This window comes from Scatophagus argus, chromosome 16, assembly GCF_020382885.2.
Source record: "Scatophagus argus isolate fScaArg1 chromosome 16, fScaArg1.pri, whole genome shotgun sequence".
Taxonomy (NCBI): Eukaryota; Metazoa; Chordata; class Actinopteri; family Scatophagidae; genus Scatophagus; species Scatophagus argus.
Window position 1 is genome coordinate 8,513,013 of NC_058508.1, and position 25,926 is coordinate 8,538,938.

General features: G+C 40.4%; 1 protein-coding gene across 3 annotated transcripts in view; it reads right to left on the reverse strand.

The window, feature by feature from the left end:
* prkcbb (protein kinase C, beta b) overlaps nucleotides 1–25,429 on the reverse strand; it is a 90,596-nt gene extending 65,167 nt beyond the window's left edge. For 2 of the 3 annotated variants that reach the window (XM_046414537.1, XM_046414535.1), the window contains exons 1-3: nucleotides 25,307–25,429; nucleotides 21,007–21,444; nucleotides 19,320–19,351 (exon numbers count right to left, since the gene is read on the reverse strand). In XM_046414537.1, coding sequence (XP_046270493.1) covers nucleotides 19,320–19,351; nucleotides 21,007–21,185 — 211 coding nt within the window. In that variant the 5' untranslated portion in view covers nucleotides 21,186–21,444; nucleotides 25,307–25,429. The remainder of the gene's footprint in view (nucleotides 1–19,319; nucleotides 19,352–21,006; nucleotides 21,445–25,306) is intronic. The other variant, XM_046414536.1, reaches the window with a different exon arrangement.
* Nucleotides 25,430–25,926: the final 497 nt, after the last annotated feature.

Below are 25,926 nucleotides of genomic sequence, written 5' to 3' on the forward strand. Positions count from 1 at the left end.
TGTGTTGACACGTTCTCACCTGGTCCCAATAGCAATGATTTTCAGGAACCTTTTTCCCAGGACAGAGCGTGTCACTGCATGTACAGTCACGCCAGGTCTCCACATGATTCCCTCCTTTTCATTTCACATATTTGCATGCAGCAGTAAACCTGCAATGCTCTCATTTTACCTGAGAGCCCTCAGCTTTTAAATGTGAGGGTTTCCTGCATTCCTTTGTAATTGATGATAGTGTATTTTTGGATTGATTGTTGGCTAAATTATAAAGTGCATTTATTTATTTATTTTACTATTTTCTGAAGTGACTGATCACATATATGATGAAAGAAATGTTAGCTCATTTAATTCACAAACTGCTTCGGTTCTCTCATCCTAATGTAAAAAATAAGTGATGTAAGCCAAACAACCACATGCAGTATTGGAATTTAAATAATGAAATTTCATCATATAAGCAGTAAGCAAGGACATTTTTAAATCTTCTTCATCCGAGTAGAGCAGATACACTTGTAAGCATCTTAAATCCACCGCACCTCATTAGCAGAACAACTTCCGTCTCACACACAGAAACTCACACACTGACTCCCACCTGAAACCTGTTACAGCAAGCTTCAGCTCTTTGAAGCGCCACCCTAATCTCACCTCAACAGTCACGTAATGATGTCACGTGATTGTTGGGGTGACTTGCTGCTTTTCTCTGTCATTTATGACAGTAAATGAAGAGTCGTCGGGTTTTGGACTGTTGGTTGGACATAAGACGCAAACAGACAGTACCTACCTCTTTCAGTAAACATACGGACTTAAAATTCAGGGTTTAACATTAACAAAATGGTGATTTATATATACAAATAATGCTGTGGACTATTTTGAAAGTCTTTTCATTATATTCTTCTTCTATTCTCCTCTTCCCTTTCATTTCCTGTTCTCCCTTTTTCCCATCTTATCTCTTTCTCTCTCCTGTCTTTTCTACCATCTCTGTTTCCTGTCCTTTCCCCTCTCTTCCAGTATATTCTGTTTATAAAATATTGGCAGAACACTCATGTTGTTCGTAGCCGTTTCCTCTAATGAGTTGCCAATATGTGTGTGTGTGTGCATGTGAGACACAATGACACGCTGTGCAGTGATGTCCCAGATTTTGTGGACAGTCATATTTATTAATCTATAGCTGTAGTGGTCCTAAAGCATGTCCCCATAATGTTCCCAAAAGGGGTCTAAATATTGTGGGAGGATTTTCCCAGCTTGGAAAATCAGGACGCTACTGCTGCACTATTGCACATGTGTGTAGCGTACTTTCTGACTGACATGATAAACTGTTTGCTTGATAACTGATACAATAGATGACAATTTGATTCTCCCATTGACTGGTTCAATGAGTGACTACAAAACATCTCCATCAGATGTTTTCCACGACCACGGCCTGGCAGACCTGGCACAGAGTTTAAACAGCGTGTGATATGCGCGAGCCAGACTACTGCTCCTGTTTCTGTGTCTTGCTCTTCCTACGGTCTCAGCGAAGAGGAAACGTCCTGCTGAATGGGGGTGAACGGCTCAAAGGAGAAGCTGATGAAACAGGAGGAAGACAAGGAGAAGAGTAATAAAAAAAGAGAGCGAAAGACGAAGAAAGTCAATAATGTGAACAAAACATACCATTCACCTTGGGCACCTCCCCGCGTATGTGTGTGTGTGTGTATGTGTTTAAGGGCTTATATAAGGGGGTTGAACAGCCTACGCCAATATATAAATACCCATGATGCTGCTGGTGAAGCAGGGAGAAGGGTCAGAGTGAGTCAGCACACCCATATCACTCCTCCTCTTTCTCTCTCCCTTCAATCAGTCCATCCTCTCCTTCTTCTCTCTTCTCCTCCTCCAGCTCTACATCTACAATTTTTCATGTTGTTACCATGTGTCTTTTCACGGGAAAAACACAGCGGAGTTCGTTTGGTAGGCAAACTATGACCTCCAGTTGGCGTGAGATAAGTAACAACCAGTGTAAACAAAGCAAAACAATCAATTACATTTTCACAAAGGGAGCCTTTTGAATTGTGCTTCTTTGATGCCAAGCTGTTCAGAAGATCTGTCATGCTGGATTATTGTGCAGGTTGAAGTTGAGAACAGCAGTTCTATTCATTTTACTATTTTACTCTATTCATGGGATCTTTAATTTATTTTGTTCAGTTCATATGTTCTTTAAGTGGCCTTGCTGTGTTTTTAATATAGAACGGCCCGGAGCACAGCGCTGATAGACGCTCAGTCATTGGATTTCGCTCCTCTCAGGACATTTTTAATTAAAACGGTTAGCTGACATTGACAGCTCACATGCGCTCTGCTCATTTGAGTTATCTTAGCCTGGGCGATGACCATGTCTGTGTCCTTACAATACTTTTGTGACAAAAACACTTCAGCATGTCATATTCCAGGTATTTCTCAAAAATCTTGTTGATATCCTCTATTAAGATATTCCTTCACGCATCATTTACTTCTTCAGAAAAGGTTTATGTATCATTAGCCAAATGTTTCACAAATGGGTCAAAAATGCCTCCTGTGAGTTTCCTAACAAGTTATTCCTGTCAGGTATATTTACCACTCCACATTAGCACCATTGTCTTCATTAAGGTGCCATGCCAATGATGTAATGGCCCATTATTCCAAAACAGTCCAAAACATGTCTCATTGGGCAGTCAAAAAAAACTCTCTTTGCTCCAAAGATACACACTCTCCTTGTTAGCTGCTGGCACCGTCCACGGTGCTGAATTGGGGCGGTTGCCCTATTTAACTGGCCTTACACCAAACAACATACGCTAACCCTAACCCAACACTGAGATATTATTAATCTGTTTTACACATTGGTCACACAGTGAATACAATGGTTAAACTGAGTGTCTGCTGTCCCAGCAGCCAGCTATCCTAGCTAACGTACATGTAACTACTGCTTAAAGTATCAGCATACTTGTAACAAGAAGATACAGTTCCTCCAAACAGCGTTACACAGACCTGTTCATCTGCCACCTATCAGTAGTGTTTTATCCCTTTCAATAGTGTACTCTCTTAGATTCAATTAGAAAAAAACAGGAGACACTACAGTCTGGCTGGCTTCATGCTCCGTTCGATTTCAGTTTCAGCTCTGTGCCAGGCCTGTGAAAGAATTCTGGCACAAGACGATTTTACGTGGTCCAGCTTACACCTCCACCCTTCCATCCTCTCTCTCATTCAAACCCTCTCTCTCCCATTCACCGCATCCCTTTCACCGTCTTCCATTCACTCCATCTCCTTCTCTCAGTTTCTGTCCGTCAGTCTGTCTGTCTCTTTGACTTCTTCCCTCTATCCCACTCTCTCTGTCTGATTCATTCATCTGTTTATCATTCTGTCACTTTCAATTCCATTTCTCCTCTTTATCACTGTTTGACTCTACTATATTCTCTCATGCTTAATTTTATTGCACTAATGCCTTCCTTCACACTCATATTGCTGCAAACTTCCATAGCTGGGAGCTGTCGTGTGCTGTCTGCTCCACTGCAGTGTCGGTGTCTGGTGCCTTGCTTAAGGGCACCTTGATGGAACTTGTTGGGATTGTAACTCTGTATCAGCTTCTTGAAAATGTGCTGGTGGAATCAAACTTCTAACATTCGAACCATCGATTTTTAAAATCTTAAATGTTCAAACACAAGCAGCCGGGCAAGAAAAATGTTTTTTTTTTAAAGCACATGGATCGTTTCAGACATTCAATGCCACTTTTGCTGCAAATAATGATGATGATGATTATTTTTTCAATTGACCAATTAATTGTTTCCTTTTTAAAAGTCATAAAGTTGTAAAAAGGGAGTAAGAGTCTACAGCCGTGTTAGCATGTTTTTGTTTAGCAGGTGTAATGTTTAACGCGTGCTCACATGCTACCATTTACAAATTACAACACAACTGAGACTGATGGGAATAACATATAATATTTGGACAAATTAAAATTGTGATGATGATACTCAATGAAAGGTTAAGGGATCATCAAAGTGAACATTTATATAAAATATTATAACAAACCATCCAAAAGTTTGTGAGATATTTCAGTCTGCACCAAAGCACCAACTGCCAGATTAAAAATAACAACCATGGAGCTATGCTAACAGGATGGCTAAAATAATAAATAAAATAAATAAATAACAGTAAATTATGATTTAAAGCTCTGAATCCATCCTGACATTATGTCAATAGGGCTGCAAATAACAATAATTTTCAGTATTGATTAATGTGTTCATTATGTGTTTGATGAATAGCTTTGTCTATAAACAAAAAAATGGTTGTCACCATTTCCCAGGGGGCCAAGATGATGTCGTAAAATTTCTTGCTTTGTACAACCAACAGTCAAAAATCCAAAGATAAATAATCTTGTGATATAAAAGGGACACACAGCAAAAGCATTTGGATTCACAATTACCTATAAGAAATTAATTGATCATTAAAATTACTGCAGATCTTCTGACTAATAGAGTTAGCGTCTCAGATGCCAAGTTTTCAACATCTGGTCCTGGTTATAAGGAGAGCTTAACATTTAGAAGAGAAACGAGGATGGCTGAAAAACAGTGTGAGAGAAAAAAAAGATATTTGCATTGTTAATCTTCAGTGTCTTCACTTTCTCTTTCTCTCTCTATATCTCCATCCATCTGTGTGTGTGCCTGTGAGCGTGCGTGTGTGTATGTGCATGTGTGTGTGTGTCTGTGGAGGGCACTTGGTTCTCACAGCAGAAGTACCTCCACAGCATGACCTGAACAGGCAACTATTGAATATGTCCATCCAAAACACACACCCACACCCACACCCACACACACACACACAAAACCCTGTAATCTCCTGTACTATACATCAGCTTTTCTCCTGCCCTCCTCCCTCACTCCCTCCACCCTTCACTGCCACTTTCTCTCTCTTTCTCCCTTAACTCCCCCGCAAACAATACCTGCTGTTTTGGTCCAGACAGCAAGAAAAATTACTGAGGGAAAGGAAAAGTTTGAGAAATAGAAAGCTTGAGTGCATAAGTTATATATGAGTGTTCTCTGCGTTTAATTTGGTGGAGCATAGTCGTCATCCTCAACATGTGTGTTTTTATCTAATCCGCTCACTTACTCATAATTTCAGAGAGGGAGAAAGAAGTGCACTGTGACGAGGAGGAGGGAGAGAGAGTGTGTGGGGGGACAGAGGGGTGAGAGTGAAGAGCTGCAGATGATAGTATCGGGTTTGGATATCAAACAGTGAACTAAACACAAGTTGTAAAGATGGTAACATCATGGTAATAAAAAAATAAATGTTGGCACAGTCTGATTTGGACACAATGTGTAGAAAGTCAGTGTTTCCTGTGTCAGAGAAGAGTGCATTCGATTCTAGAGTCATTTTGAGCCTGTGGTCTGAGTTGTTGATGGCACTGATTGGAGGGTTTGAAGGAGAAACCAAAACATGGAGGACCTGCTCATTGGTACTCTCCACATACCAGTAATCAACAGCCCACTGTGGTTTAGTGCTACAATCTGTCACCAACGCTATAACACAATGCTGATGCAAACAATAGCCCACTTTGTGAAAGTCGGTGGTATTTCAGCATAACATCACAGCAGTTCATCAAACTGTCAACCGTACATTTTTTTTCAGGACTCTCAGCATAACTAGTTTTCGTGCCTGCACCATGTTTGTTTAATTTAAGTTTGTGAATAGTCATGACTTTGAATCTATGGGATTCACTTTGGTTAAGGTGAGTGAAAGAGTGATTTTTGTTTATTGTCAATAAAAAAATCAGTTTGTGAAGTCACAACATTTAATCTCTGTGATACGCATTTATATGTTTTCCATATTTACCTCGTGCTGACTGCCATGATAAAATTCCTGCCTGTGTGCATGAAGCCTGTTGATCACATTTCATCACTACCTGACAAACCACAGTTTTGATGAGCAAGAGTAGTGGACAACCTGCATCATCTTTTACTCGTCGGGACTGCGTTTAAGTAATTTTCAAGAAATTACCTATTTGCTCTGTAATGAGAACACTTGCAATGCAAAGGATACAAACATAAAAGAACAAACGTCACATCAGTGCATAGATACACTGTGAAATGAGTGGCAGTTTTCTGCCTTGTGAAGCATGTGGAACAAAAAAAAAAAACTTTGTTCACATTGAGTTTAGCCACATTTCACATGTTACTCTTCACCTTTTTTTAATAAAAGGTACAGAACAGGTCACACAGTATTGCACTGCCTTGGTGTAGTACATGATAACCTACAGCTAAATAAATAACAGCATTAGAAACATTCCTAAACACACAGTAACGATTCTAACTCCTGGGCTAAATAACGAATGGGAGGCTGTGTGTGTGTGTGTGTGTGTGCCTGAGGGCAAGGATACAAACTTGCCCTGTGCTTGGCAACAGACCAGTGTTGTCTTGTTTCCTGTATCCTCTTTACATATTTTAACAAAAATAAATAAATAAATAAATAAGACAAGCAAACAAAACAACTATAGTCTTGTTTCTTCTTGTTCTGTCTGTCCTTCTGCCTCATCTCTTTAAAAGAGCTTTCATGGCGTAACGGGTAAAACAGCATTATGGTCATAGTGGTTCATCTATGAAGAAAAATGAAAGATAACAACCTTATCAAATCGACGGTGCAGTAGGTGGGTGATATTTAAACAATGCACTCGCCTAAATTCAACGTTATTATATTCGGAAGGTGGCAAAGAGATGGACAGGATAGAATAAAGGGGAATTAATGAGGAGGAGAGACAGACTGCTAGAGTCAGAAAGAGAGAGAGAGAGAGAGAGAGAGAGAGAGGAGGAAGGGACAGATGACAGATGAGAGAGAAAAAGCAAGAGATGTGAAGGGAGAGTGACACAAAGGCACAAAGTCAAATAAAGACAGAGACATGCAGATGGAGGGAGAGACAGAAAAAGAGGTCTGGGATCACTGCACTCCTGTCGACTCGTGTCCCTGTTGCTAGGTTACCATCCATAGACGAACGGGTTAAAGTATCTCAGGAGCAACAGTGACATAGTTAGCTGGTCTCCAACTTACACACACGCAGAGAAATGGAGCAACTCTAAGAACTGCATTTACCACTATTTACAGTTAGCCACTGCTGTAAGAAGTGCACACACACCTCGGACAGAAGAGCCCGACTTGGAGTGAGTCCTTACTGAACAGAACCACTGTGTTATGTCTGGAAACACACATGCCATAACATACAAAGATACCATAAACAAGACATTATCACAATCTATCACAAAAACTTTCTCTAAAAAAAAAGGTCTTTTGTCAAACTTTTGAAAACTGTTGCTTCCTGTGCTACATTTAAGTTTCATGGATGTCATGTAACAAAAAACAGATTCGCCACAAATGCCGAAGTAAAGACAGAGCAGCACATCTGCAATCTTGTATGGACTTTACTTGAAACTTTTCAGATTCAATATCAGCATTCAGTCTGTGAAATTCTGTCCATGAAGAAACTGAACAACCTTTTGTCCTAGAAATTATATCAGAGCACATTTTTAAACCCACAACAGCAGCATCTCTCCTCCAGCAGTTAGTAATCCAGGTGGGCCCTAACACCTACACACCGTGATTCACGTTTTGGACATTTAGCTCATCTCGTCATCGAGTCAAATTGCAACTGATCAGGTTCAATTCAGAGATCACCTACATTACAAACGGCAGATTCGGAGCAGTGCAAAAGTCCTGTGACAGTGATCACATAGGAGACAAGTGGTGGGAAAGTGAACACGGAAAAAAGGACAAGCTCAGAGGGCACATGAAGTTATTATGGGGTGAGTAATGTGGGTGGAACAGTTAGAGTTTAGTTTTGGCTTCTTTATTCAGACTACACTAGATTTACAAACACCTCATCTAACATGCTTTTTAATTTGTTATTAATTTAATTTGTAATTTGTTGTTTAATTCATGTTTCACTGTTATTCAGTTCAGTTTTTTTAGACTGCACAGGACAAAATAACAATAAATATATACGCATCAGTGTACATTGTTTTAAAGCATCCCATGAAACATAAAATTAATATCCAGGTGTCTCTGCAGTTGCTGCAGGACTTTCCCCTTTGTTTGGATAATGGTGCAACATCTATCCAACAAAACCCTGGTCACATGAGTTTTTCTTGAAGAACTAGAAACACATGAGGAACAAACACGTCGAGTCATGCCACAACAATATCTGTGTTACACCGCAGCCATTGTCCTAGCTCGGTGGAAGGCGCTAAATGAAACAATGCAAGGCCACGTGATAGAAGAAGTGAAAATAAAACACTAGTTAGATTAGGTGAAAGCTTTTTTTCCAGACCTGTTGTCCAAAAACACCCAATCACATTCTAGCCTTCCATATGAAATGCGCACAGACATATACACACATTGAATAATTATAGGAATATTTTTGTGTGTATAGCTTGTCATTTTGTCATTCTGTAAATATTAATGCCACTTTTTGACATTAGCTAAACAACAGGACCAGAGAAGGCTCACCCTAAAAGAGCACGATCTTTATCCAGACTGACTTTTATTGACTAGTGCAATAAAAGGACAAGAATGTGTCTTGGTTGGGATGAACAATCGGTACACCCTCCATAGTATATAAAGAAATAATAAAACATGTTAACTTTACTCAGTGAACCAAAAGCCCCACAGCCTACGCTAAGCTGCTGCCACCAATGCTACCACCAGGAGTCACCAAGTCAGAAACTTTTAGATCCTGCTCATAGAGGCTTTAATGATGCCTGGTTACTGGTCAGAGTGGCTGGTGGCAGCCACAGGCAGAATGAACCATTTCCCCTCTGTGCTGCAGGGTGGCAGATATTGACAGAGTTAAGTAGACGATGGTACTCTCTGGTACCGACACAGATTCACAGTGAGTTAGCACTTTTTCATCTGGTACGACTGTGCAAAAATGTCAACAGCCAACCAGACATTGGTTTATTGAGCAGACATTTTGTCGTACCATTGTTTTTGGAATTCTGAAGAGTTGTTACCTCTTTCTGACAGGGGTAAACTGTAAAGCAGGAGACTGTTGCTTACAGTAAGTGGTCAAAAGCAGTCGAAAGCTGATTGTCCAAGTGACTAAATAGATCTATTGTAAATGTCTTTCAAAATAACTCGTAAAATGACTCTTGTGTAATGGAATGGTTAGGTTTAGGCAACTGAAACTATTTGCAATCAAAGAGAGATCACCCTCAAAGTTAAAAGAAACCATAGAGAGTCATGCTAGCAGTATGACTCAAGTGATGGCAGTGTCAGTCCGTGTCAGTGGGTCGGTGTCGCCATTATCGAAGCTGTGTTTTTGGTGAACATTCATCATCTCAGGATGAATTCACTGTCTATATGGTGCCATTATTAAGTCAAAGTTTGTGCAAAACTAAAGACATTCCAGTCAACCTCAGCTAAGCTTGCTAATTTTAGTCAATTAGCATGAAAACAACATGAAAATAATGAACATTATTCTTTTAAACATCATAATGTTAGCTTTGTCATTGTTAGCATTTAGCTCAAAACACTGCTGTGCCTAAGTGCAGCCTCACAAAGCCACAGGAATGGCTGTAGACTCTACCAAAGCTGGCATCCACTATTTATTTTGTGTGTGTGTGTGTGTGTGTGTGTGTGTGTGTGTGTGCTATGATGTCAAACAAGCTTGACCCACATTGGCTGTCTGATCCGTCCCGATATGTCTCCAAGGTGTCACCCTGGCAACGGGTTTACTATTGCCGCAAATGTCAGCAGCAAGGACAACTAAGCCCTGAAGGAGATAGTCTGTCAATCTGTAACTGAAAATGAGTACAAGCACACACACACACAAACAAACACACTCTCACTGATCAGCCTTCAGATGTGTGAAAGTAGATCAGAGCACAAGGAGCTGGCCCTCAATGACAAGTAAAATTAGACTTTGTCTCACACACACACACACACCTGTGGAATGACAGATACACACACACAGACACATCAGGTAGCCACCAGTGATCGTGATAAACAGAAACAGAGAGAATTGCTGTTTTAACATCAGCTCCTTCAGTCTCACTCACTTTTCTGTTGTAGTATACTGTACAAGGCATACACACATATGCACAGTCTCTCACATTAGACCCACTCTCAAACATGCTCTCACACTGACAGATACACACACGACAGCTCTTTAACACCCTCCACATTAAACTGAGAAGAGGAAGCAGTTATGGGAGGAAACACACTGGGTGTTACTGTAGAATGACTGTCAGAAAAACTATTACTGCAAACAAAGCCATAGTACAGTCTCAGTTTCCATGTGTTTTTATTTAAAACTGAAAATGAGCTAGAAATTTAAACAAAAAGACCAGTGTGGTTAATCCTGTTGCCACATATCTTCTTATTTGTTCATTACCTCCCACTCTACTGTATTTGTTAATTAATTTGTTTGTTGAACTTTGAGTCACAGTTATTTTGTCTGGCTGCTTTGCATGATTTCACATAAATAAATTAAATTTGTTGTGACCTTAAATTTGACTATTAAGTCCACTTCTTCAATTCGTCTTTGCAAATTGTGGTGCATCTTGCGTCACATTTCTCTTACGCTGCATACAATCAGCCTCTGCTCTAGTCTGGAGGTTCAGATGGGTGCAGCAGTACAACATTCAAAGTACATTTCAATAAAACCTACAGAGCAACATCTCCTCCACTAGTACTGATCAGAGTGAGCCTTCCACCAAAAACATATGATTCATATTATGTTGTTGTTGCGTGCCATGAGCACAGGCTGTTAAAGATGCAAGTTTGTTGTGTCTGAAAAGCACCAGGGGAATGTAGGAAAAATCAATACACTATAATGCTGCAATATTTTTGGCCCTATCAATAAGCCAACTGAGGCTCACTATCAGAGTTGTTATATGCACTGCAGTGGCATGAAAGACGGCACAATAGTGTTATATAATGTGAAAATGCTTTAAATAATGTCCTTGACAAACTGCTCACTGCTTCACTGACAATACTCATGAGACAAACAAAGAACTCACATAATATTATATTAACATTATAAACCAAGATAGTGAATGTAGTGAACATTACAGCATGTTAGCATGCCGATGTTTAGCTCAAAGCAGCACCGTGCAGGGCCGGCATTTCACCAGCCTTGATGCCCGTCCGGCAATTATGTGCCCATCGGCTGCTGTGGTGCAACAAATAAAAATGCAAACCAATCCGTACATCCTGCCCAATCACTACTGTGCATGTGCAACTCTCATCAGACATGAGAAGCAAGCAAGATGACTCACTTATCAGCGACTTCTGTCACCAGCTAAAGACTATGTTTTTAATTTAGAATGTTATTCCTTAAGTGTTACTAATGTCATTAGTGTGATTAATGTTATTGACTATTTCTCTGTGGAGAACAACTCCAAAATTTTAATTTATGAAATAAACAACATGTCTGTCTCACACGCATATAGATATGATATAAACTAGATCATATATACTCATATCACCTCAATCAATAACAGTCTGTATTCGACGCATTGTTTTTCTCTGGTGCTGATGATGATGGAGCGGAGGAAGTAACTAACAAATGAACCACATCACTTCCTTCTTATCTCTGGTGAGAGTTGCACATACACATCACAAACCCTCTATGGTAACGGCACAGCGACTCTTGGACGTAGTTGTTAGCTGATGAGAAAGAATCCTTTGTCTGAGTTCACTCATATCAGTTTGAATGTTAAGCCAGAAATAAGTACACATGCACACATTTCAGTCTGTATTAGTGATCAATCTGTCCAACTCTGTCTTTTATCTAATCCATTCCCACTGCATCTTCTTTTCTGATTCTTGTACATGTACATGTGTTTGTTAGTGTGGCTGCAGCCCCTTTCATATAAATTCTAATATGTCAACAACAGTACACTTCAGTGCTCGGACTGATGCTTCAGTTATGTGACTCCTAAATATGAATTACAATTACATTATTTATGTGATCTTCTTTTTTTCCTCACAGTTACACAGTTTATTAAAAAGGCATTAAGCTGTTTAGAAATGGGCTTCTCTATTTAAGTAAAACTAAATTCCAGGCCTGCCACAGTGCATCAGTATAATGAAACAAAACCGGTAACATGGCTATAGACGTGTTTGGCCTCATCACTTTTGTAATGGTGGAGAAGCCTCAAGAGCAACACCAACAGCAAGTTCACATCACAATTGAAACTGTCAAATAAATAAATTTAAAAAAAAGCCCCGCTAATGGAACTCTGTGGCACGTTCAGCTGCACAAAAGAGTTTCACATCTATGGAGAGTTCTCCTTGTCAACAAGCACACCTAGTAAAGCAAGTGGGTACCACAGGGCTCTGTCGTTCTCTAAGAAGAAGCTTCAACAAACATCTACGAGTAAGCTGGTGCAGAGCAGAGCGTTTGTGCTGTGCAGCAAGCCACTTCTTCATTTTTGCCACTTCTTCATTTTATAAAAAAAAAAAAGAACTTAAATCATTTACAGTGTAAAAATAGATAATCTAAGACTATGTTGTCACTACGGGTTTTATCTATGACCAAGTGAAAAGAAACTGACAGTGAAAATGAGAGTTTAACACAAGGTGACATGACTATATTACAGATTACTCAGAGGGACCACCAAAGTACGACAGAAACTCAAACATCTAGTAACTACTTTGCTGACCTCCTGCCAAATTATTATCTTTCTTCAAGAAACTGAATGTGTGTGAATTTGGGTCATTTGAATAGAAATCGTTTTTAATTATTTATTTATTGAAGGTGAACTTCCAAAATGTCAATTTTGTTAAAACAAAATGTCTTCTTCTTATTATTGATGTAATACTGGACATTAGCCTTTGGGCAGAGGTAAATGGCCAAGAACAGTGCACAGGCTGTGAGGGTGAACTACAAGCTACAAACATAGCGACCGGGATACATTACTGTCCCTCCTCTGCTCTGTTTGAATTGCCCTTCAACTGAATTCACACAAAATCCAGCAATTTGGCACCTTCCTGGAGGTGTGGGCGTCTTTATTTGTGCTTTAGAACATCACCACCATGAAACAATAAGAAAACAATGTCATTGTTACTGTTTCAGTGACTTGCTGCCTTGCTGTCACTAACGCCACTCCGTTTCCTCAGTCACTATCTGGCTTGCTTGCACTCACAATAGAATCCTGTATCATTCTGCCAAAGTGAAAAATAATTAGTGAATCTGTCCTCCAGTTCCAGGTTCTTTCATGGCCCATGCTACACCCCTAAGTTTGTTGGAAACTGGGCTTACAGATTTCCCATAATCCTGCTGACAAACAACCCAACAAACCAGACCGAGAACATGACCTCCCTGCAGATCTCTGATGCATTAGCATGCATTTATTTCACATAAAAATTATGTCCTTACTTTTTCATGATTTAAAATAATTTAAATCTGCCTCTGGACCTGCAGGCGTTTCTGAGGGCCACTGGACTAAGAACCTCACAGTTTCTTTATTCCCCAATCAATTCTTTCTGTTATCTCAATAAAAACCTCTGACTGCCTCTGTAGCTTTTTAATCCTTTCCTTTTCAATGTTCTCCCTTCACACCTACACACTCAGCCCTCCCTCATCTTCCATCCCCCTCTCCACTCCCCCATCCATCCATCCATCTATCTATCTATCCATCCATCCATCCCATTTGGTGGTACTCTCAGTGGAACACTTGGGCTATTTATAAAAGCATCAAAGCCCACAGCTCCCAACACACAGCCACTAGAGAGAAAGAGGGGGGAGATAGAGAGTGAGATGGAGGGAGAAGTGGGGAGTTGGAGGAATGAGGAGACATGGGAACTAAGATGAACACAGAAAAAGACAAAAAAAAAACATAACAAAAAACATATAATGGGCAGAGGTAAAAAGCAGAAAGCTGGAGGAAAAAAGGGGAAAGAGGAGAAAGAAGGTGAGCGGGAGATAAAAACTGAAAATAAAGAGAGAGTGAGACACAGAGGAGAAAGCAGTAGGTCAAAATAATCGGGGAAAACAAAGAGCACAAAGGAGATGGAAAAACAAAAGACGTGGTTCATAGAGCCAGATATGTTTTTATCCATTTCCCTTGGCTTCAGGATCTCAACGACACACCTCATCACCAGATCTGTGTGTGTGTGTGTGTGTGTGTGTGTTTCTCTGCGTTTCATGTGTTCATGCATGGATACCCGTTTTGTTTTCATGCATGCATTTGTGTAATCTAGTATGTGTGTGTGTGCACGCATGCACACGTGCATGTGTGTGTGTAGGAGGCAGGTTTTGGATCCGGAGACCTCCCGCCCACACAGGTTGGAGTTGCAGAAGCACCTGAGCTGCGTTCGGCACCGCCAACAGACACAGATGTTTGCAAACGTTCACTAACTCGTTTGAACCTGGATGTGCTCATGAAAAGGCAGAAAACATGTTATGCGATTCCAGATGAACTATGGGCATGGTGCCCAACAGCAGCTTGACGGTTGCTGCTGAAAGTAAGAGACACAGATTAAACCTGAACGCAAAAGACGTCATCAGTCAAAGGAAAGCTTGAATAGTGCCTTTTATAAATACATACATTTTTCCTTTCGAAGAGCGCTAATAGCTGCAGCAAACAACACCTTTATGGGCTTCTTTTAGGTGCAATCTACACCCTGTGCCTACGCCATTTTATCTCTCCTTCTTCCACTCTCTCGCCTCTTTTCTACCTCTTCTTCCATGTCCATTTTCTCACCCACCACCTCTTTGCTCAAGTGTCATTCCAGCACACCTTTCTCATTCATTTTCAACCATCTGCCTTGTTTCATCTTTTCCATTTTTTTTAATATATGTGATTGTCCTCTGTCTGCAGGAACATAAAACTTGTGCAGCCCTCATGATTGAGAACGTGATCAAATTCATTTCTGTCTTGATAACATCAACAGCACAGCATGTTACAGTGTGCACAACAAGCCTTCATATATGCACACTAAGGGGATTATGCTTAGGATGGTGAAGAGGATGCTGAATTGTATAAATTATGGAGAACCTAGAAAGTGTGCATGTCTTCTGTTTCAGCCATAATTTAGTCTTCCTAAACTTCTCCCTTCATCAGTTCTACTGATACATTCTGTTGGTATATGCTGCATCATGCTCTCTATACACTGTGTTTCATTACGTCATGCGGCAATACAAGACCATAGAGAAAATGTTTTTGTTATCGTTCTCGAAGGACATGTATCCTGTCTTTCATCTTTATGCATTTGATTGCACTTGCTATGAGCTACGCTCATTGGAACTTTCAAGAAGATCAGATGTAATCCTCCTCTCCTTCCTACGCCCTTCCCACTCACTTTCTTCCCCTTTTGTCTTTCCCTATGAATTCCACCCCCACTTTTTCTTTCTATCTTCCTTTGCCTCTCCCTCATACCCTTCTCATCTCTCATCTCAGCACCCTTCATTTTGTCTTTTCGTGATCTCAATTTTTCCATCCGTTTCTCCCTCTTTCCCTTTTTATTTGCCCTGTTTCTCGCACTTCCTGCCACTCACCCCCCCCAATCAAGTTCTCGAAAGGGATAATTTGTCCATTAAGTCTGTGTGGAGACAGTTGAGGACACTCAACAGCCTGTTACACATTGTAACCCAACTCATTATTAACACACTCGTTTAGGAACATGTGCATAAACACACACACACACACAAAACCAATCACGTGGAAGCATTAGAGCACACACAGTTCTGCACAAGCAGCCATTAAGGAAATAAGTGCTCACCAGCTCATCAAATGGAACATGAAGCACGTGTGTGCGCGCGCACACACACACACACACACACACACCCACTTTACCAACACGAAGAAGTATGAAATATTCTCAAAAATCACACACACTTCTTAGAAACACCACATTACATAATACAAGCTGCTACCACCCTTTGAGTCCTACACTCTTTCTAGTTTATGGAAAACTTGAGAGCAGAATCCCACTGAGGCATTACAGTTTATTGTTTACAGGTACAACAACACTGAGGCAGCGAGCTGCTCCGACCAGTAATGTTGTATACAGAGTTGCTCAAAATGTAGAACCATGTCACTGAAACAGACCGTTCAAGGTTTGTCTTTCTTTTTATTCCTCATGTGTAAACAGTTTTCCCACTTGCAAAGAGAAAGAGAAAAGTGTGCAGTAGACGAACAGGTATGTTTCTGTGAAATCATTTTTAGATTGTATTGTATTTCCAGGCAATAACAAACTTTTTTTCCCCAATTTTTCAAGTCTTCATGTCAGGTTTGAATTTATATTTGAGCTCCTCACTGTATAGCATGTTTCCTTAACTGCAGATATTGAGCTGTATGTAATCAGAATTTAAAATACATTTAAAATGTAAATTCAGGCAGGAAAATATAAGTTATATGCAGCATTGCCAGCGGATCTAAATAACGTCAGATCATGTCTGAAAACCCATCTACACCACATCTACCACAAGCTGCTACTACTTTATGAAACTTGGTAAAGGCTGCAGTTAGAGGTGCTGAGTCTTCTGTCCAGTCCCCTCACCCCACCCCACCCATCCATCATCACCACCACAACCACCACCCTTTCATTGGAAACTGTTTATCTACCTTGTCTCAACAAAAAAGCAAGTAATTGATTTAGCAGAGCCAAATCCAACTTCCGCTTTTCACACGTGAATGAAGACCAAGAGGAACACATATCAATGTAGAATGGTTCTCTTGAAAAGCTTATCTTTGTTAAACCTGTAAATATTTTTGATCTACATGTCTTCCGCAACCACTCAATCCAACAACAGCATGTTTTTCATATTGTTCATGTCAGCCCAGTCTAAGTGTAACAGATGCTAAAACAAACGTCCTCTTCTGGTTCACCAATAAGGTCCAGAGCAATTATCAGGTATGAGAGAATAAGAAAAGCAAACAGAGACAAAAACCTGTAGAAAAGATCATTTTACAGTGAGCAGTGGAATATAACATTAGGAGCTAATGTCTGATTCAGGAAGCGAATGTACAAACAAGCCCTAAACGCCATGTAAGACAGTCACGGCACTGATACTACTGACACACTCACAACAGACAGAGGAGTTGTAGTACGCACAGCCCGTCAGGTCTTACTGATGATTTCACTTTCATCGAAGGATATACAAGCATGCAAGCCGTAAACAGTATGTCACTACCAATCTGTTTGGATTATTCGCACAATAATATAAAATAAAAAAAAGACACATACACTACAATATCTACTCTGAATATAAATCCAAGGGTTAAAGTACACTGAACACTGTGTGTGTGTGTGTGTGTGTGTGTGTGTGTGTGTCTGTGACCTTGCCCAGGAATTCCCTTTCTCCCTGAAGCTCTAGGGAAGCGATACCCTTCTCAGACGGACAAAGTGGGTCACAAAGCACTCAGGACACAAACACACAACACACACACACACACACACACCTGAGGAAAGAAGGTAAACTGTTGTTGAGTGCTAGGTCATTCACACACATACACACAAGCATACAATACACACTCAACCACACATTCAGCATGTAAGTTACTTTTGGCACCAAATGAGATCTGAAATTGTAAATGTGAAATTATTTCTCCTTCCTTCTTCCTCCTTCATCCATCCATCTGGTTCCCTCTTCCTCCATGTGTGCACTGGTGGCCTAGAACCTCCAACCACACCTCTTCCACTCCAGAGGCATCGAGGGCCCCTACAGTACAGCTTCCATAAAGGACGCCATTGACCCATTACATATACACATGGGCTAATTACCAGCTAACCCACTGCTGTGTTGAACAGCACTTCTTCCATCCAACAGCATATAGACGGATGCATCTGAATATTCCACTGTTGCTAGGAGACGTGAAAATCCTTGAACACATCCAGTTGGCTGTTAATACAAGTAGAAAAATCAGACTTCAAGCAAACTGATAAAGAAAAACCCCACAAAAACGTAAGGCACAACAACATTATTGTCATCTCGATATGTCTCTCTGATAGCTTATGTCATTTCCTGTGGTGACTCCTACAAAACTGATGCTGAATCTTTCACTGCTGTTTTTTTCTGCGAGGACGAAACCAGCGACAATCACAAAATCAGAAAGAACTAATTGTCGCAGGAAGTCAATGCTGTGTTGTCCACGATGAACTGATCCAAAACGTCATCCTTCATTAAGGTTGCGGGATGAATAACTTGTGGCATGCGACAGGAAGTTTCCTGCTTACTTATTGTTTAAAGTAGTTTCTCACAGAAGTCATTTTGACATGTCAAAGAACAAAAAGCACAGATGTAAATAATAAAGTGAACAGTGCTTCTTTTTCAGTTTCAGGGTCCTGGCCTGATGTCACACACTGTCAGTGCTGACTGAATAGAACAGAGCCAGTGTTATTAGGAACACCTGCAGGTTTCATATTTTAAGAAAAGTCAAAATGTCTGCAGTGACGGACTTTTGATTATACAACTGGAGTGTTTCATGCTGAATCACTTCGTTCCACATCCTTGTTCATCTTCCTACTATCCATACTTCAGTCTAGGCTACACCTACAGTAAGCTGCTCCACTATGAATCTTAGATATGTTGCACTGTGTTTTCCCACAGAGACATTTTCCACTGATCTTTTATGGCTCTTTTTATATATTATACAGTTAATCCACAGCTCCATTTACCCAAACAACCTCATCTCCACATTATCTTTAAAGGCAAAAAATAATTTTCTAACATCCAACACTAACACATCGCACATATATTTTAATATGTAGGACATTGGTTATGTCTTTTCAGCAGTTTTTTTATTCCCAGACTGGAGTAAGACCTCCATGACAATTCTTTGTCTCAGGGAGGTTGACTGGTTTGTCATGCTGAGTCAAGATTTAAGCTTTGGAAATGGTGTTCATTAAGCCCATTAACTAAAATAATATCTCTGAAAAAAAACCCTCCTGCCTTCTTAAAAAAAAAACAAAAAAAACTCTCATTGTGGAAACAAGTGAAGTTTCCAGCAAACTGTTGGACATATTTTTTCAGAAACAAAAGCTCAGAATCTTAGTGTTTGCTTGAGAGGAACAGAAGAAGAAAGGAGAACAGATTAAAAGAGATATTATAATGCATAAAGGGGAGAAATTAAAAGGGGAATAAAAAGCAAAGACAGAAGTAGAGAGGTAGAAAAAAAAAGAAGCAGGGAGTGAAAGGAGAAGAGTGAAGAGTAAAGGGATAGTGGGAGATGAAGAGTGAGTCTTACTCAAACAACAAAAAAAGAGATTATTAGGTTGGAAAGAAACAGAGTAAATAATGAGAGAAAGTCGGGAAAACAACATTAGCACCCAATCATTCAGCAACAGAGCACCATCTGAAAGTGGGCATGTATCCGTGTGTTTCATCCACGTACCTTGACACTGGAATCCCTGCTTTCCAAAACCCCTGTGGAGAGAACATACAAAGAAGAGCGTGAACATACAGTACAGGCACAGACGTGTTTGTGTATGCACATTCACTACGCTCTCTTTCTCTCTCACACACACGCGCATGCACACACACACGCATAAGAAAGAACTTGAAAAAGGAGTTCTGAAACCCTCTCTCTTGGCTTCAAGAATATTTGTGTCAAGGAAAAAAGTCAAATGCTGCCTGCCATTTGTGCGCAGGGGTGAAGCTTTTGATCCAAACGAGTGCAAATTGAACGCACACATGGAATGAATTATCCAGGCACCTGTGACATTTGATTATTGTGCGACCAGTGCAGTACTGAGGTCAACCTGGTCCATAAACACATTCACATGTGAACTCACACATACTGGTCTGTTAGGCAGCGCTGCAGCTGCCCCAGGGCAAATGGTCAACCACACCCAGTCAGTGGTATCTGGGATGCCTGCAGGTGCGCATGCTCGTGCACACACACACACACACACACACAAACTTACACACAGCCCTGCTCATTTTCATATTGTGGCTACAAATAGATAATCTCTAGGGGTGTGAAATCACTCTGTGCTCTCATTGTTCTTTTTCATTATGATTACTGACCCAGATAGATAGATAGATAGATAGATAGATAGATAGATAATCTAAACAGGTCAAGCATTTACGCAGGGTGCACTGCGTTCCTCCATTTAGGAGTATTTACAACCAGTGAGACCATCCCATTTGATTTCCACATACACACAGTCTTCTAGGTCACATCATTTTGCCATTGACAAATTAAAAAGCCCATCACAGGACTTAAATAATGGCTGTTTTGGGAATAGTGCACAGAGCAGATAATAATAAACGGGACAAATTAGGCCAACAGAGCCACAAAGTCATTTAATAGCCTGAGCACTCTTACTGTCTAGTAAACCCTGGTGGGCTGCATGGTGACAAGTCTGCACAGGCGACCAAGAGGAGAAAATGAAGAGGAGGAGGAGGAGGAGGAGTAGCAGTAGGAGGGAAGCTGAGGTGGTGTCAGTGTTTGACCTATGCAAAACACTTTCTGTTTCCACTCTGGTTACTCCCTATGGCTGCAATGCACTGCTTTACACCGCTTGTGGAGAGCATGTTTCATTTTTTTTTCCTCAGCCTCTCTCAGTTCCTCTGCCTACTTAATACCATCAAATAGTGGTCTGCAGCCATTCCTTTTTCCTGATGCAGCCCACATATCTCACCGTCTTGCCTTCTGCCCTGCCTTACATATACAGCATCAACAAGTACATGAATAAGTCCAGAATCAATGTTTATTTTGAGAAAACCGTACAACCAGTGCAACCCTCCCACTTTTTTATTCCTGTTTAAACTTAATGATGTAATGCTGTCAAAGAGAGTGTCTACAGTCATTTCGCCTTTTTTATATCAATAGGCCTGATCTCCTCTCTCTACTTTTGTCATTAAATCGTGACCTCAGCTGACCTGCACTTGTCGCATGTCTTTATCTTTTGGTGCAAAAACTTATGCCAAAACTAAAAGTGTGTTTTTCTAAATCAATGATTCTTTTTTTTTTTTAAATATCTTTCTATTTATCTTCTTCTGTGACCGCTAACTGGAATAAATTCATTTTGAAACTGCTGTGAACCCCTCCGTCCATCCCTGTGTGCGCTGCTCACCAGATGAAGTCGGTGCAGTGGCTGCAGAAAGTGGGCTGCTTGAAGAAGCGCGCGATGAATTTGTGGTCCTTCACCTCGTGCACGTTCTTCTGACGGAGGGCTCCCTGGCGCGCGAAGCCCCGCATGGGCTCGCGGGGTCCGTCCTCCCCATCGCTGTTTGCCGCCGCCGAGTCTGCCATTCTCAGACTATCTGTGTCCTTATTTTTACTTGAACTAACCAACACAAGTTGCTGGCGCGTAAAAGCGTTAATTGGGTTGCAAATGTCGTTTCTCGTGTGCTGAGGAGTTCAAAATTGTTGCGATCGCCTGATGGTTACCTTTCGGTAGTTTGTTTGGGTTTTAGTTTTTATCTTGTCCTTCAGTTGAGAAGACAGGCGTTCGCTGCGCTGCTCTCTCTGCGCTTCCTCCTTCTCTTCTGAGCGCACAGAGAGCCACTGACTGAGGAGAAAGAGAGAGAGGGGGGGAGAGAGAGAGGAGGGAGGGGGGAGAGAGGAGGAGGGGGGGTGAGAGAGAAACGTTAACTTCCTTACTCCTCCGTGACATTTAAGGTAAGTGTTATTTAGAGGGTCTGAACTGTAAAAGCTCGTACGCTGTCACTCAATACCTAAAAGTGCAGTTTAATCAGCACTTTAAATGAGACTAAACGCATGACTTGGAAATATCAAGCATTCACAAACCTGGATATGTGCGTTTGCATTTTAACCTAAGAATTTAAAAAAGGATCTGCATCGTGAAATAGAAACATTTTTAACGTGTCATTTTCTGATGATTTACTGGGTAATATTAAAGGTAGGCAAATGCCAACATTTAAAGTGTTGGATCTGAAGATAATTCGTTTTGATGAAAGCAGCCATGTCGTTCGTTAACTCCTTTTAATGGACATCTTGAAGGACATTTTCCACATTCCAGGTACTTGCCAGACAAAAAAAAATTAATTAATTTACACTTTAATGCATTTTGCAATCAAAGTGAACAAAAAAATTCACAACCCATAACTGAATATCCATGGTAATACCAAAGCGTTTGATTAATACCTGGAAAATTAATTTCCATCCCGTATGGTTCATATGTAGTGGAAAAACTGGTCACTACTTAAGTAAACAGGACCAACCTGGTACGATTTGACGTCAGGAGATATTTGTAGTCCACTCAGCTCACAGAAGCCTTTGGCTCATCTGTGAGCCAGAGAGCTAAAGTTGATGATAGCAAAATTCTGAGTCAACTGTTGACAAAAAGTAATATAATTTGACAGCATGTCAACAGGACTGTCTAACTATCCAGCTGTGGCACTGTCCCCAAATCAATCAAGATTTGCACAAACAAATGTTAAACAGAAGATGTATGAGTTAGTCCACAGGGGACGTGCAGGCTATATGCAGCTTGTTTGTCACAGTCACCAGCCTATGGGGATGACTTAATTGTCTTGCTACCAGAATTTTAAACTTCAGTACAATAAAAAAAAATACTTGATATCTCTTTCACACCACAACGAAACAGTTCTTGGCATACAAAATAGCATAGACCAAGAGTGGCCTCTGGGAAAAATTGGAAGAAAAAAAAATTGACTGTATCCAGCTCTTATAATAGAACGAGAATAATCTCCGTGCAGGACATAGCCAGGTAGCAGCAGAGTAACTCAGCCACTGACTGTATAAATTGACACTACACATTAGTTTGTGGACTACCGTTGAACAAGTTTGGCATTTTGGCCACCTCTGTCTTGGTTTTTTGGAGCCAGAAGAGACCATATTTGGATGAGAGGGTGGAGCTGGGGAGGGTAGGCATTACTACTGACTGGATGTGACTCAGCACGCGCCGTGGAATCGACTTGGCAGTCACAAGGTAACCATGCAGTATTTTATTCTTAGTTTTACTTACCATCAGCAGCAATGTCCTGCTTCACATCACAACAATGGGACCATAAGTTACATACTGAACATCATGCAGTAGGATGATCAGCCTGTATGACTTGAATTTAGTTAATTAAGAACATAAACTCATTAGGAAACTGTTACTGAGGTAAAAATCAAGTGAGAAGTAGGTTCATTTTCTCATAAGCTTATATACAATCACACTTCTTTTTTCAGTTGCTCCCTGCTGGATATTGGAAAAAATGCAAGACAAAAACAAAAGCATAATTTTTAAGAGACAGGGTGGCAAAGCTGTGCCAAAATCATCTATAAAAATCCATGCATCCTGTTCATTGATTTGTACTATTATCCTTTATGCTCATATAGGCTGAAGCAACAGATATCTTAGTATTAACTGTGGCAGAATGTCTGACAGCGAACATTTTTATTGTCTATTAATTCAACATGCTCATCAAATGAAACTTATGAGTTCATGTTTTTAATATTGCACGTTAAGACCTGGCTGGCAAGTGGTAAAAGTCATGACAAGTAAGTCTGCTTTACACCACAGAACTTTGTCAAGGGCATCAGTCTGACAGCACTGTAAAAATGTCTTTGAAATGCTCGTTGTATACTCAAAACATGTTCCACCTTTACAGGTAAAAGGATGATACATGTTCCATTTGAAAATTCAATTTTATCTGGAGCAAGTTGGGCAAGAACAATATATGGAACAGAAGAATAAACATCATGTCTTAATTTAGCAATGCGCCGTATACAGCCAACAGTAAACACAAAAAAAGACTTTCAATATTTGAGACTGGAATGTTCATTTTCTATCTTCCATTCGAGGAAGGAAAAACACACACATTCTCTTCCCTTAAAGTCCCAGTTCTGGCAATAGAAAGCAAGCACAGTTGCTGAGTTCTGACTCATCTTAAGACTTTTGCTTTCAAAGGGATTTTGGAGGATCATCATCTGCGATAGTTGGATGAATTTCATGTCACCGTCAAGTTTTCCATGATGCATTTAAGGCATTAAATTATATGACTTCCTGAGTCATTTGCTCGGTGAATATGATGCTTCATAGAAAGAGCCAAGAAACCTATTTAAGCACCTGCACGTCTCACTATAGTAAATGCAGACGGATGAATATGTCAGGCGTGATGACAGTGATGCAGAGACAAGTGAATGATGGTTAGTGTGAGTGTGAAGCGCTACATCACTGCTGATGGTAAGTAAACTTGATCAGTAGCTACATATCCTTCATTTACATACAGCACCCGGCTGTATGTAAAGGCCCCAGAATCTCATTTCAGGACAGTGACAGCCATCATCACAACTGGTCCATGCTCTACACACACACACACACACACACACACACACACACACACACACAGTGGCAGTCAGCTGGCAGTGAATGACCTAGATGAGATTGATTTAGCTGCAGGACAGATAACAGTGTGTGCAGTTCACCATAGTCTCATCAATACAAGGTTTGCTCAGATCTCAGTTTTTTAACCTTTCTGATCTTTATTACCTCACTTATTCATTATTACAACCATGAACATTAGAGGAGCACATACTTGCATTGTTACATAAGTGTCTGTCTTGATGGCCAGCAGACTGTGAAATGATAAGAATGTCTTAATTTGCAATGGTGACAGGCACCAAGAGGCACTGGTGGTGACATAAGCTTACCCTGCGAGCATCTGAATGGGGAAGTGTGTATGTATAGATTGAAACAGTGACCCATCATTTCACACATAATCCGCTGATCTCTTTCAATTTTATCAATACACAGGGTCTGATGTAACTACTCCCCTGGGCTATTGAACTAGGGCAAGCGTCTATGCCAGTGAGTCAGCATGGATGTCCAATAAGGTGTGGATGACAGCAGGTTTGTCACTGGTGTCAAAAATTACATGAAATCACTCTTCCCCCCCCCCCCCTCTTTTAAAAAGTGTTGCCCCCACTTTGACAACTTGCTACTAATGAGATTGTTTTATCATCACCAAAATTGAACCAACCAAATCACCCCTAACAATCTGTCTTCTTTGAGTTGACAACACTAAAAATTCTACTGCCATGACAGCAGCTCTGTCAGTGCCCAATCTGTACTGGCAGCCTGATCCGTTCTGCACATGGGCAAAACTGATCCTGTCAGTGGAAGTAGGTTACTGAAAATATCCCCATGTAAGTTGTCTTATTCCTAAGTCATTTTGCAACATCTTAACACGTCCTAAATAAGTTCATATGTTTCCTATTTTCATTTTTAAGCAATTCCCAGTACTTCCTGTAGTTATTGTTAGAAATTGCAAATTTTCATTGCTGTCTAAGACTTATTAATAGACTTACTAATATTTAAACAACCTGCTGCCAGCAGAATATGTCCCTTCAATGTATAACATTAATGCTAGCTGTGATTCGTGAGCATGTCTTACACTCACCGTTTTGTGTTGACTTTCTGCAATATCACAGTGAGAGGTCCATTGTAGAAAAGAAAGTGACACGATGAGACCTTTGGCGAGCACAAGTGTACTTAATTAAAGTAACAACTGCATGGTTTATTGGTTTACCGTCGTTAACGTTATCTGTTGCACCTGTGATTAGCTCACTATGAAACTTCCACTGGTGAGAGAGAGACTCCCTTCACCAATAACAGCGGAGATTGTGTGGATCACATATTCAGCTTTATGAGCTCCTCTTTGTGTGCCATCTTTTTTCACTCTTTTCTTCCCTCATTGCTGACAACAAATATTTAAACTTTGTCAAAGCTGCAGAAGCACGGGTGCAAATAATAACATTAATGATGCCTCTGGTCCATTTAATCATCAGACAGGACAGGGAACAAACCCTGACACACATAAAGCAGGTGTTTGACAAGTCAAAGTGTCTGCCATAAGAGAGCGCTATCCAGCAGCATCTTGCCTTTTCTCTTGGATGTTGTTGAAAGACAAGAAGATGTTCTGGTTGGAAGTAATAATAAATAAAATAAAATAATATAAAAGTACCTGATGAATATTTCTTAATCTGTGTTCATCTGTGATCTTTCCATTGTGTCACTGTT